This window comes from Streptopelia decaocto (assembly GCF_964273445.1).
Source record: "Streptopelia decaocto genome assembly, chromosome: 12".
NCBI classification, from domain to species: Eukaryota; Metazoa; Chordata; class Aves; order Columbiformes; family Columbidae; genus Streptopelia; species Streptopelia decaocto.
This window is the reverse complement of record NC_138667.1, coordinates 16009483-16024252: the sequence shown is the minus strand read 5'-3', so window position 1 is coordinate 16024252 and position 14770 is coordinate 16009483. Positions and strand designations below refer to the sequence as shown.

At 38.5% G+C, this 14770-nt stretch overlaps 1 protein-coding gene across 2 annotated transcripts in view; it reads right to left on the bottom strand.

Annotated features, from left to right (window-relative positions):
- Positions 1-14770, bottom strand: part of SLIT3 (slit guidance ligand 3) — a 482015-nt gene that overhangs the window by 452336 nt on the left and 14909 nt on the right. For both annotated transcript variants that reach the window (XM_082064057.1, XM_082064056.1), the window contains 2 exons: positions 8094-8165; positions 5922-5993 (listed from right to left, as the gene is read on the bottom strand). In XM_082064057.1, the coding sequence (XP_081920183.1) occupies positions 5922-5993; positions 8094-8165 (144 nt within the window). The remainder of the gene's footprint in view (positions 1-5921; positions 5994-8093; positions 8166-14770) is intronic.

The following is a 14770-nucleotide window of genomic DNA, read 5'->3' as shown; positions in this document are numbered from 1 at the left end:
CATGGGCTGTCTGGGGAACAGCAAATCGTGCTTTTATCACAATACATGAAAAGATGGCGTAAGGTAGGAGATCACAGCACTCAGACCAGCACCGCATGGTGCAATGAGCACGGGGGAATAATGAGAAAGCAGACGTAATGACAGAGACCAGTAAAACCTGTAGTAATCCAAGCCCACAAAAGAAACCCACAAAGCATCTCTTGAGCAGATGCCCAAAGAACTATTATACACGGTACCGCAGGAAGATGCAACATTTCACTGTGATGAATTTGCACAAAGCCTCAACACAAGAACACTTAGGGACTCAACTCTTTTCTTCATGTGGGCATTAGGAAGCAAGAGCTTCCACTTGGCTTGTTCCACACATGATGAACTACAACTCAAACACTGCTCTCCTGATGTCACTTTGGGACAGCCACTCTGAGATTCAACGGTAGAGACCGGGAGAATGATCCTGCAATCTGTAGAAAGAACAAGTGTGCTCTTCTCCAGAGTGCAAACACCTCAGAGAGAGTTTAGTCTTCCTCTGGACTTGTGGTTCCAAGTCAGAAGCAGGATCAAACTGTGGAAGACTTTTAATGTAATAAGTTGATGAAGGGGCTCGTGAACTTAGAAAGCTGCTATAGGAGGGTGTTGCTGCTACTCCACTGCTATCAGGGTCAGAAAACTATGCAGATGAAGTAGTTGATGAAGTACTGCGGCCCTCACTTAAGCAGTAAAAACTACATTATGGCCACTTGAAACAGAAGACCCACATTCCAAAACAAAACAATTCTTGAGGAAAGTAGTAAGGCTCTACCCATGCAAGTTAAACCAAATATTGCTCCAAATACATTCATAATTTTCCCATGTATTTTTCTGAGACACTGTCTGAGAGGAAAGCCTTGGGCCAAACCCCAAGAAAAGGAAAAAGGAATGGAAGCGACTTCAAACAATACGGGGAAGATCCTGCAGTACAGCATGCTCTACTCTCCACGTTTGTTCCATCTGCATCTAGGAATAAAACCAATGGCACCTCCTCAGATACTCACACCCCAAACATCACAGACTTCTCACAATGTGAACAGTCACACAGACACTCGTTTGAAATGCAATTCTAAGCTCTTCTCAAAATCGCAAGGTAGAAGAGACTGCCTTTCTCAGATGTTGGCTATAGTATCCTTTTTCTTTAACTGGAATGCAAAGAAATCCATCCCTCCCAGATGCAGACACCAGAGCTTCAAGATGCCCCAGTTTGCCATCCACACCTCCTCAGAGGGGAAAGGCCACGTGCGAGGAGCCATCTTGGGAGCAGAACAGGCAAAGGTTCCGTTTCTCACACCTAAAGCACCACCTGGTCCTGGGGACTTGAGGAGAAAACCTGGTACTGCACCAACTTACACATGGTAGTTTGAAAAAGAAGAGCGAAGTACGCAAGTAATAAAATTAATTCATCATCACGCTGTAGCTCTAAATCCATTTTTGTATGTCTTTGTTCTCCAGCATTTCCAGGTAAGCATCTTATGATCACTTATTTCCAACTAGTTATGTTATGTATAATGGCATAGGGAAATGGAAACTCAAAACAATCAAGTTTTTTTTCTGGAAGGTTACATTCAAACTGTCTTACATATTTATAAATCCATATGGCTTCCCAGTGTAGTATATGCTGTTCCAGCAAAACATCTAAACTGCACACACTGCAAACCTTGTATAAACACTATAGATTTGTCCGTGCTGCCAAAGATTTGCAATAAGCTTTTGTTTATAAGAACTGTCCAATGCTTTTATTATTTTGCCCGCTCCTCTGAAGCACTTAGCAATCTTTCCACTCAGCATGTTAATTATGGAAGATGCTTTTTGTATTACATGATTTATTTAAAGCCTGTTCAATCTCAATTTATGAAATCCAGATTGTAAAGCATCACATAACAATTTATTCTTCTCCTTAGCATCTTTGGTCACTAATAGCGATTTTACAGTACACTATGCCAAATAAATCTACTTTAATACCTTAATCAGGCATTTAGAGAAGCTGCTTACAAAGACTCAATGCCCAGTAGCATCTCCGCAAATAAAGGTCAAACACAATTTTGATTTTGACCTCTGTCTTAGCACGTGTAAAGCCAAAACCATATATCTATATGCTAGGGTTAAAATCTGGATTCTAGTTGGCCTCTTTTTTTTTTTTAGTTAATTATTTTTCCCAACTTCGAAAAGATTTTATTTGGCCACGCTTACACATTTTTCCCCCCTCCTTTAAACAACAAAAACACGTTTTTAGTGTTTTCAGATGTTGAGATCTTTTATGCTAGCTAAAGACACTAATTTGAGTAGAAAGAACCAGCCATCAGCCAAAGTCCAGTCTTTTGAAAATAATACAGCTACGTGACAATTTCTGGCAGTTGGCCGTGGAAAAGTCAGGATCAGTTGGTGTCTTATATCCTGCCTCGTTTTTCACATGAATATGTGACATACATCTGGCTCTGGAAGAAACTTCAGTTCATCTTTTCGGCCCACCAGTACACTGCTTTCATCTTGATCCTCTCTGCCTACGAAATTTCATGATCATTTTATCTTAAAATCATACGTTGTGTTAACAGCAAAGCATACAGCTGAAGTGCTAAAATGCAAAATAAATTTGGGTCTAATTGATTGTGTCAGTCTAGCACTGTGTTAGTGTGAACATACACATGCTACTTCAAAACACAGAAATCAGGACCAGGAGAGAGGATCAAAGTCAGGCCTTTCACAGTCAACTACCAGGAAAAAAACTGCAGAAGGGAACTAGGAAAACAAATAATGACAGTTTCTGAACCCTTCCTTCTGTACACCAAAAGGCACAGGTGGTGTTCTCTAATGGTTGCCCTACTACTGGCAAGGAGGGCAGACTATCAAACTTTACAACTGGCACTTTCAAGTTTCAGCAGAACATTTCCATAGCTTCTTAAACGCTTACTGAACATAGACATATATTTGCCTGCAAAGTCCACTCAACATCAACTAGTGGTATTTTTGGGGAGCCAAAGGAGAGGGGATGGCTGGAAAAGCCGGGCAGAACCCACTGCACAACAGGGCAGCTATACCTGTGTGCACCAGTTACATCCGCTCATCTTGTCTCCCGGCTGCTTGACTTTCGATGGTCAGCCAGCTCACCACTAATCTTTATGTTCTGGAATAAAACTGGAGAAACTTATTGAAATAATACCACTAGAAACATTTCTGGTTTTTCACTATGGTGAGAACCACTGGATATTCTGAGGAGTTCTGAATCTTAAGACTCAGCAGAACAACTCCTAAGAAAAACACCAAATTTTGCTAAGAGGCATTTCCTGCATATCTGGAAAGCTGAGTAAAAATATGCCAAAGAAAGAAGTGGCTTCCACCTTCCACATCATTCCTCAACTTTGTCCTGCTTGTCACCTTAACATACATTGCATTATGTGCTTCCTTCAATGGATATTCCAAAACTTTGTTAAGCAAATTTATAATTTTGCCAATATCCTGCCCTATACCTATCTATGCCTTGAGATGCTCCATTGGGATTGTGAGCAGTTATCTCCCACCAACAAAAAAAGAGTAAAAAAAAAAAGAAACATCCAAATAACTAGAGCCATCACCACGGTGTTTTTGGAAGCACTAACAGCTTTACAGACATTTTATTTAATATTTACTTAGACTGTTATGCAGGACATATCAAAGAAAATTCTGTTAATTTACTCAGTTAATATTGATGGATTTACTTCAATATCCAGACAAGTGAAAATAATATTCACCTAAGGTTATGCCCTTCGAATGATATCACAGGGCATGGAGCAGAACAATATACTTCTGCTGTTACTTTGAATGCAAGACCTTTATATATGATATTTTGCCAGGAATAGAAATTACTTCTATTTTTTCAAGTCTGACCCAGTGCAGCTGCTTTGTTTAAAAAGAAGTTAATGATTACTTCTGCATCCACTTCAATAGATCAAAACCAAACATTATTCCAAAATCGAAGCAATATAAGCAATTTTTGTTATTTGAAAGAAATTAAATGGAAGAAAGCCAGTTTTTTGAAATTCAATCATACTGTCTTCATTAACATTTTGCAATGTTTGACAATACTTAATAAAATAGCTTTAATATTACCTCAAATGTTGCAATTAAGCCTTTATAAGTTATGCCAAACTTTCCAGAGTTCATTCTCTAAAGCCTACTGACTCATAGCAAAAAAATCAGATTTATAGTTTTGTCCTAAAAATGATTTAAGCTAAAATACCAAAAGTTGCAAGTTTCCAGACCTCCCTTTCAAGTTACGTTCATTTAGGAAATACTTTAATGACGGGCAATCCTAAAAGAGAAGCTGAGATGCAGTATATTTAACGGGCCAAGTTAAGAGTTCACACAGGAAAAAAGGAGTAAGACTTTAAGAGATCACACACTTCAACAGGCACTATTAAAGGTAGCGTATTTCCTAACTTCTGATATGAGAAAATCCATTTGCTAACAGAGCAGGCTCTACAGAAAAATAACACATGAAGGCAACACTTGAGTATCTACCTAGATCAAGATATAGAAAAGATTATATATATACACACATATATAAGATACGCTTAAAAACTAGGACTTGAGATACTGACTCGAAGATGATCCATAACATGAAAAAAACCTTCCAACAGTGTCAAGCTATGCTTAATTTTGGAAAATTAAGCTGGTTATTATTTCTTACTGCCCAAGAAATGTGAAATAAATCAAGTATGGCAAAACTATTGTCCTGAAAGTGCTTTCTGAAAAAAAAAAAAAAAAAGTTAGAACTACGACTTAAATCTCATCTCCCTTATTGCCATAGAGCTTTGTACCTCGAGACAAAAATCACTTTAAGAGTTCAAGGACTAGTCAAAACCTTAAATGCAAATCTAATCTTGAGATCATATGAAACAGTTTTAGTACAACATACGGTCAATACTCCAAATTTCTTTTGAACAATTGCTAGTGGGAACTTAACTCTTGAAAGCTGCTTTAGAAAATACCTCTTAGAAAATACCAAGTTCTACAACAAACACCTTGCAGACAACTGAGTTAACAGAAGCATAAACCCCTTGTTTCTCCACTTAAACAACAGGCATTCCAAACCAGATGCAGTTTTGTTTTAGTCATCTTCCTCTAACAAGGAATAATTCCCAGAAATATTGCAGTATTGCAGAGATTTTGTTCAGCTCCCATCATACACAGACAAAATTAATCCACCTTCATGAAGTCCTAAACAACACACCCAACTAAGAATGGCAACTCCATATAGCATCACTTCTGTACTACCTAAGTTTATACTCTTGCAGGGCCAGTAGTTTTCTATAAATCAGATTCTGTATTAAGAGACCTCTCATATTCACCTTTTTTAATAAAAGAATTTGCCATCAAAAGCAGAGGAAATCGACAATCTTTTATCCACTAAGTCTAGCATGACACCCTGGAATCCACTGGTATGCAGTATGCAACTTGAAAGGAAATTAAGCTAAACAAAAAATTAGGTCTAAAAGCAGTTTTAGAAATATTGTGGTTCTCAAAGGATACAGTTGCAACTTCCGTTGGCATAGATTTATACATATCTATATATAAAATTACAAATGTATGTAATTATTTCATGTTACTAGATATAAACAAAACTTTCTTCACCTGCGTATCAGTTTTAAGACTCGGCCAGATCATGTCCTTTTGATAATAGTTAAGATTCTGGTGTCACCGACAGTTGTATTTTCTTGGCAAGCAATCGTACATTCTATTCCAAGTATTAGTATCATGCAATGGAAATTCAACTGTGTTTAAGAGCATAATTTAGGCAGGTACCCATCTCTCTTAAAGGAAGTTAATTTTCTAATCATGAAATACTATGAATGAACATTAACAGTGAGGTAGAAAAACTGCAGATTTTCCATAGGTATATAAATAGAGATACTTACAGCCGTTCAAGTTGTTTTAGATCCTGAAACGCTCCACGTTCTATTACACTAATCTGATTTTCTTCCAAGTGTCTGCAATTCCAGAAATACTAGTTAATTTTTAGACAACAGAATAAAAGAACTTCCCCAGTTCTCTTCACACGTGCTAGAAAATTGCTTTTCACAGAAGTACCCATAACAGTTATAATTATAGATTATTAAAACAATCTGAACAGCACAGCACTGTTGCTTTTGGTCACTTAGCAGGGCAACAATTCAAAAATTGACTCCTGACCGCCAGATCTGGTTAATGTTTTTGACTCAAAACTTCTATAACCGTAACAAATACTCTTATAGAGGTGTCAGTCTAGAGGCTGATTGTGACATCCATACTATATTACTCTTAGTTTATATAATGTAATTGAGATTATTGACTCCTACAGCCCATAGCAGGAACCATGTGCTGCTCCTGCAAGAGTGCCCAGACACACGGACCACATCTCTAGGCTGTCTGAACATACTACATGACTTCTGCTAAAACACAGAAAGGAACAACTTAATGCACAGTAAAGTCTTAGCTAACTAGTGAAAAAGCACTACAGGGTGTTTCAAAAAGATGGACCCAATTTCAAAGCAGTAGTTATTTCAGAAAGGGTCCATCTTTATGAAATACCATGTATCCTTGTCTGGTACAAACAGCTGCTCCTCTGCGCTCAATCTATGAGGATGCTCAGAGCTGTTCAACTGGGTAACAGCTGAGAAGATGGAGAGCAGAGAGTATTCCCCAGCTACAACCACATATCAAGGTCAAAAAAAGAACAACAAAAAAAACTATAAAAACCCAATGACATGAACAGAAGAGGCATGTTCATTCCTAAAAGAAGGGGGAGAAAAAAATGCATGAGGAAAGGGGAAAAAAAAAAAAAAAATGAAGTTCAGGGATAAAAGCAAAATATTCCTTTGGGCACCTTTTTCATGTATGTTGGCCATTTAAGGCCAGAAGCTTTTTTCTGTTTACTGTTCTACCAGTTTCTGGATCCCTTGTTTGTTGTCCTCATTCTGATAACTGAAAACAGGACTTTTCTAGGAACTCTGGGACAGACTTCATGTGTCTGTGCTTCCCACTATACCCACACCACTCATGGAGAGGAAAAAAAAAAAAAAAGGAAAAAATAGGTGGTCAGTAATACAGAATAGCCAGAATTATGAAGACACCATAAGAGAAAGCAAAGAAAAAAACATCTGAAGGACTTCTAGAGACCAGAAGCGTAGGAAGTAAAAGCTGCACAAAGTAAAGTAAGAACAACTGCAAACTCATACCAGATATGACAGGAACACAGAGCACAGGGAAATAAGTAACAGTGAACAAAAATGGGTATGTCAGCAGCCAGTGAAATGGCATGTCTTGGGGTTCCAGGCGGTCTTCATACATCAGAAGACAAAGTTAATACAAAATATATATGCTTTTTAATAGGTGTATTCTGGTTTTATTCCTAATGACTTCTGTGGCAAACACTACACTACTCAAAGGCTGCACACACATGTTACATAAACCCATAATAAACACGGAAAAAAAAAATTCATGTAAAGATGGCAATCGCATCTTTTGCTTATTGTTAAGGGCGTTAAATATAAATGACTGCAGCAGCATTAGGCAATGCTATAAAAAACCAACCAAACCAAAACAGCTACTGACGTTAATTATAGTATAGTACATGTATTTTAATAGACTTCCAAAATGGTATTGATGGTTGACTCAGGAGCCAAGAAAATCTAAGCAAGTCCACAGCTAGAGAGGAGAGAAACATCACAGGAATGAAAAAAGAACCACCACAGGAACAAAAAGTTTTCCAATGGATTTTAAAAGTATCCTGGGCATAGGACAACTTGTTCAAAAGTGGTAAGGTAGCAGAAGAAAAGATTCAGTTATCACTAAATAACTGTAACAGCTGTACTTTTAAGGACGGAACTTTGAAAAATACTCCAAGGAAAACAGTAACCATAGAGAATTACAGAAAGGAAATTTAGGGGTTGCTGGTCAGATAACTTGTGTGTTTCCTAACTTCTGACAGCTGTTTATTTCAGAAGTAGTCAAAAGAATGAGAAATTAGTAGCATTTGCTCTCGAGAATGACAAACAGGATTAGCACCCAAAACAGTCTGTTAAAGAATGACAAGTTTCATGTTTACTCACAAGACACGGAGATTCTTCAGTCCTGTGAAGTCTGTCTTCGTGATTCTTGTGATATTATTCTTTTCTAGATCACTGTGGGGGAAAAAGAAACCAGCATTCAGGCACTATAACCGACACCCAAAAATCCATTGGCAAAAAGCATTTCCATCAATGCAGCATCTATTGGCTGCTAAAATTGTACAAACTAATGTTCCCATTAGAATCTCAAAAGCAAGTCGTCAATCCTGATGCATTTTGCCTCCTCTGATGACACTGCTCCCACACAGGAAGATACTTCCACTTTTATTTCTAGTATCAGTGATCACTATATGCTGCTTTCTCCCTCAAGACTAAAATCTTGTAAGAGGCTAACTATATTCGAGACCCAGTTGGTCTAATACAGCTGAAACAGAGCACTCTGTGCCAGAATGAAGACCCAGCTCTGGGGTTATTCTAAACCCAAGTGAGGCCGCAGAAATGTTGGCTACACAGAGCTTGAGAACGTCTTAACTTCAGTGACTCCCAAGTACGGTCCTACCCAAATGATCGGAAGATCTGCAAAATTATAGAACAGGTTATGATTTTGTTCAAGCACCCTAAGCAGGCAGCCACCTGACCCCAGCTTTTTGGAAGTGCTGTTTTCAGAAGATGCTGGTAATCACACTGACCTGTTTCCCATGTGTGTTCACCCTTTGCCAGTTCCTACATTCCGACTTAAAACTCTCCATTTCCTAACACCTCTGCTATGTGCTGACACATTTTCCTCAGCTGGTCACATCCTGAGTATTACCTCCTGCAGTCTCTTTCAGTCTGTGCTAATTTATGCTCTACATTCAAAATTAATAAGTAACTGGCTTCTTTTCCACAGGAGTGAAAAGCCACTTAATGAGAGCTCGAGCTTCCCACTTTTCTGCAGCTTCTCTTTGGAGTGAGAAACGCCAAAAATACAGAAGAATTTAATGTCCAAACTTACATCTTAATAGAAAAGACACCAAAATAAGACACTCCAGTTTGAGACAAATTCTACTTAATTCAAAGAAGAGTCAAATTAAAAATATACTATTTTATAAACTAATCCTCCTTGCCAGACTGATCCTCTACTTAAGGACAGATCCCTATACAATAACTTGGGTGCTTTTAGAGTCACAGCAGACCAAGAATAATTCCTTTTGTTTCACAATGTCAAGTCTTTGTTATTTCATTTAGAACGAATACACCAAATAGCTGTTTGTGCTATAGGTCCTGCGTTCTCTCCTATAGACTTGCCTTTGCTCGGCACCTCTCAGGTTCTTCTGGTTGACCATGTCCCATTTGGGGTTTATTTGGATTTTTTTCTGTTCAGATTATTCTACCTGACCTAGTGCTAACTTACATGGGCAAGGCAAACAGCTAGTCTACCTCAGATTAACTCATATGGAGTTAATCTCCTTTTAATGTCATTTAACATTCTGGTACATTCACTTACTGGGGAAAAGCAAACCAAAACAAAAACAAAACCCACACACCACAACACACCACAAACCTGAGAGTCAAGAAAAATATCCTGCCTATACGTCTATAACATTTGCGATTTGTGCCAGAGACAAACCAGCTACAGCTTAAGATCTCCATCTTTTCCACAGCACCTTAATTGGCCTTAGACAACATGAACAAAGAACAGATTAAGGACTATTTATTCTAATTTATTTAATTCCTACATCTCAGCTATTACTATATGCACAAGACAGACAGTATCCCTGCTTGACTTACATCAACTACATTTAAAAAAAAAAAAGTCCATTAAAGAAAAAAATCCACATAACTACAGGGCACTTTGATTTCACATCCCAGCCATTCTCTTCCATTTGCATTTATCCTGTCGATTGAATTGTACTTTTCTCCAGGAATACGTTTGAATCACTGCCCACATTTTTCAGATTTTCCAGCTTAATTTCCTCTTCTGTTCTCAGTTCAGTTCTTCAACCCTGGTGCATCATTAACTACTCACTGGTGCGCCAGGGTGACCTGATTGTGAGATGCAGTGGAAAGAATTAAGTTTGGAGTAAGCAACACAAACAGCTTCTGTTTTACTTGCATGATGTTTCCCATCTGCTTTTCATATCATTCCTTCACCAGTTTTCCCTTGCCTGTATCTCAGAACAGGTCTAGCAAAGCGCAGCATTAGGCTGGTCCAAATTCTGCAGGGCAGATGGGAGTCAGCCAAGGTATACAGGGCAAGGCAGTGTCATTGGTCCTGCTTTTTGTGCATTCTCCTAAGACTTAATTTTCAGCCAGCCTGACTCAGCTTGAGCAGGTGCATGCAGAGCTGCGTTCCCATCCTGTACATCGCCATCTCTCCACCTCACCACCCTTCCTGCCAGTCTGCGAGACCAACCATCAGCCCTACCGCTCTCTACTTTCAGCCCCAAGAACACTCCTGCTATTCAACATCCTTCCCCTGGTGAAGTCTCCAGTTTCCTATTCTGAAACAGACTTTAACATCCCTTGATCAATACATATCTTGAGATGGCTCTTTCCTCCTGCAGGTTGGCACAGCCTATGCTGTGCACATAAAATCCATCTATTAATCCCTTCTGAAGGTTAGTATCTCAGTCGAAGGTTTCCAGTTCTGTAAGTACAATTACCTGGATAATGCTCCAAGACAACAGTTTTTCATGAAGTTCACTTTCTTTAAACCACTTACGATTTAACTGATAACCACTGCCTTTATTTTAAACAATGCTGTATTTACCTTCTGAACAATTGTCTGTCCCACCATGCTCTAACACCTCAAGGTTTATCAGCCATCTGAAGAAAACCAGACTCCAACCTTGATGAACCACAACATAACACTCCTCCTCCTGCTCACTGTAGGTCTAACACCACTGCAGAACAGATTGCCACAGGTTACCCCATCAGTCAATTAAACTTTGTGAAGTTCCTGAACTAATGCAGACGTGAGTGGTTTACAGCCGGTATTTGTGGGAAACATAATATTTTACGTTTCCTTTATAAAGTTTGGCGGCTGATTATGGGCTCTCTAGTGGGTTTCAGCTACAAAAAGCTAAACTTTAACATGTAATCTTGGTTGGCTTTCAAATACATCAGCATTCATAAGAACTGCTGGAAGCAAACACACGGCTTTCAAAATAAATTGTCTGGGTCAAAGACATGGGGAAAATTCTACTGCAAAGGTGAATTTAGTTCATATTTAACTTGAACAAATACCTATGTGCAGATACATTCATTCTACATAAATTATTGTGCAGGATTCCAACATTTTGCATTGTATTTGGTGCCAAGCGGATCTCAGATCTTACTCAACGCATCTAATTTACCCACACATACACAAGCCTGGCTACTACACTTTGTCATTTCACATTCAGGTGACATCGTCCCATCCTGTAAGAACATCTAAGGACACTGCATTAAGGAAAACAGGTCTCTTCTGGTGTGTCAGCTGCAAAGTTGGGAGAACTCAAAAATAGACTAAAACTGTCACTTATACCAGCTTTAGTAAAGCTTTTGGTATTAGGTCTCTCTTGTCAAAGTATTTTTCTTTTTAGCGTAAAACCTGTTCAGGACAACGCAGGTGTAGAGGCAATTTAAGCAAACAGACATAGAAGTAATTATTTCAGTGGGAATGAAACATGGACTAGAATGGTATAAGACATCATGAAAGTGAATTCAGATCAACTATTAAAGTGAGCTTTACTCACATACACACCCTGCTATGCTCTAATAATACTTTAATTCAATACATATTTTGTAGATGTTGAAGACTAAGTCACAATGTACACACAGGGATATTTGGAGCAACTAGAGCAAATCCTTCTTCACAGCAAGAATTCCCCTGAATTGCTTCATCTTTCATTCTTCTCTAAAGACAATTTACTGAACTTAAGACACACTTTTAGATGTTTTAAAGCATCTCGAATGTTCTCTGCAGCACACTATTATCCAGCTTCAAATTGCACTAGGCATGCACAGATTACCTTTGTTACATTACTCACATTTCAGTTGATAATTATTCTACTTAGCCATTCTACTCTTCCAGAATACCCAGACACTGCTCTTCTTAATCCCCACCTTCTTCATGGACTGCGTAAAGCTTATGACTTGAAAAGTAAATCCACTTGCTAGTTGAAACCACATGCTTCTGTCCTCTAGACTCACAAGCCTTGGCAAATATACACACTCATCTTAGTTCTAAGCCTACACTTATTTAACATACAAGATCAGAATTGACTTGGACAACACAACACTACCACCATAGACATTACAACTCTTACGAAAGAGCCAATAACAAAGACAAGCAAATGCTTAAGTCCTGCAACAATCCTCAAAGCAATAATACAGTACTTCCACATAAATAAAAAATCCTTATACAAAATTTAAATAATCTTATATACAAGGATGCAAAAATTCAAAGCACTGCTACTGGATTGTAGCAAGTTCCTATTACACAGATGTCATTTTGCTACCTGTTGAACCCCCTACACATTGTACTCCCCAAGATAATCCAAAGTTTGGGCCCTCATCATACTTGTGAGTCTTTAACATAGCCAGGTGAACCCCTAACTTAATGCCTCAACTCTTCCAAGACTACAACTGCTTTTTTAAGTCCATTGCCCACGTTGGAGCTCGCTCTGGTTGCCTACTTGTGCTTCTCTGGGCACACAGAAGCCAAAAGGCAAAAGCCTTCCTAGAGCATCAAAATCAGTTAGCTCTGAGTACAGCTCCCTCAGACTCTTGGCCTAACCCTGTTCGCTTTTAGTCAGAAAAGAAGTTGCTTAAATATATTTCTATTTCTAGAAGAAATACAGTTATTTTATTTGGTTAAAGCCATCCACTATCAATAAGTGTTGAGTAAAAACAGAGTCTTCCCCCCTCCAGAGGACTCTCAGGTGCCAATCTGGCAAACGCAGTCGCATTCCTAACAACAAAACTAAAGATCACCTCTGATGCCCAATAATTTCAAGGCAGCAGCTGATTTTGCATCTCAATGGCAAAAACAAGACCTCGATAGGAAGTATTTAGGAAAATATTAATCCATTTGTCTTTAACCTAGGGAGAAATGACATGAAATTAAAATAACTTGCAATCTAAGAAGAAGGTAATCTAGAGTACCAGTTCCAACTTCATTCAAAACCTCAGATGTTTATTCATTTATTCATTCCTACCCAAGTTACAGGGCACTAGGATTCTTCCCTGTCCAATTGCTTCATAGCTCAGGTAAGAATGCATTTCTAGTCATAGCACCTCAAACACAAAATTTCATTTCTGTTCCTGCTCAGTTTCCGAAGTGGCCACCATGTACCAGCCTGAAACCACACACATTTGTGTCAATCAGCATAAAACCCAATACTCTAAAAAGAATCTTGATTAACTCCGTGTAACTTAGAGGGAAGATGCCTTTCTCTTCATCTCAGTTTTTGGTATTTCCCAAAAAGGGATGCATCAAATTTGGCTCACACAGAACAATGCACTTAAGAATTAATTTTAAAAAATATTTATTGTCCCTCCGAACCAAACAGGTCAGGATCTAACATGCTATCTAGAACTTACAGCAAAACAAACCTCAAGCTACAACAATTCAGGGAACTTCCAAAAGTTCATGAAGACCAGAAAAAAAATAGTTTCCCCCAAAAATTTAAAAGCAACTCTTTTGAAGCTAATAGCACACACTCCTTGTTATGATTTATTTTAATACATTCCAAAGGATTTCTTTTAAATGATAAATGAACTTGGCAGTAACATCCAGAATGCGGAAGCCAGAATTCAAGTGATAAAAATTGGATCTGGATTCCTGATCTGAATATTTTTCATTTGCCCAATTCCTCTGAATAACTCAAGCAGCACATATTCTTGGGAAACAAGGCTTTTATTGTTTTGCCATCACACTGCTGAAGAACCTTCTTGATCCAAATGACCTGCTAGAATGTCAGCTGAGTCATCCTGTCACAATTTTCCTGCTTGATTTCGTTTCCCAGCCCCCGATCACTAGGCAAGGTAACCGTGAACACACACATCTGAACTGGAGAAACACGCATTTTCACAGCTGAGTTAACCATTCACTTGGCTACCTGCAGAAGCTCAGAGGCAGGAGGAATACCTGCTTTATTTTCACAAAAGCTCCCTGCAAGGTTGGAGGCAACAGGTTCTTCACTGAAGCGCTCCTCCCTTTACAAGTACTTTTGTTGTTAGCTTGGGAACATGCTAACAGCCATACCCATTAAAAAGGAGAAAAATCCACTCCCATGTGCGAATGTACCCACAGAGCAGCTTTTGGCTACCCTCTGCATTCTTTACACACCCTGTATGCTTTGTTATTTCAACCATTTTACAGAATTTCAGCTAAAGAAACTATTTGTCTTTAATGGGCATGGCCCGCCACTAGCCTCCTAACCTTAAATGACTATAAATCCCCATAGAAAATGCTTGGCAATTCTCTTATGCCTTCAATCCAAAAACTTCAAAGTTACGATGATAAACCACTCAATTATAACACTACCCTAAAACCCTCTGGCAGCACAATCTGCATATCTTCAGATTTAACATATTTCCATCTCAACTTTTGCAATGCACGAAATAAAGTCCTGGGACTGGATTTTGTGAAATACACAAATACCATCAGTTTCTAAATCATTTGGGCAAGTAAGAACATCACTTGTAAAGAAAGAGAAAAAACTTCAAAATCATGTTCAGCTGAAGTAATT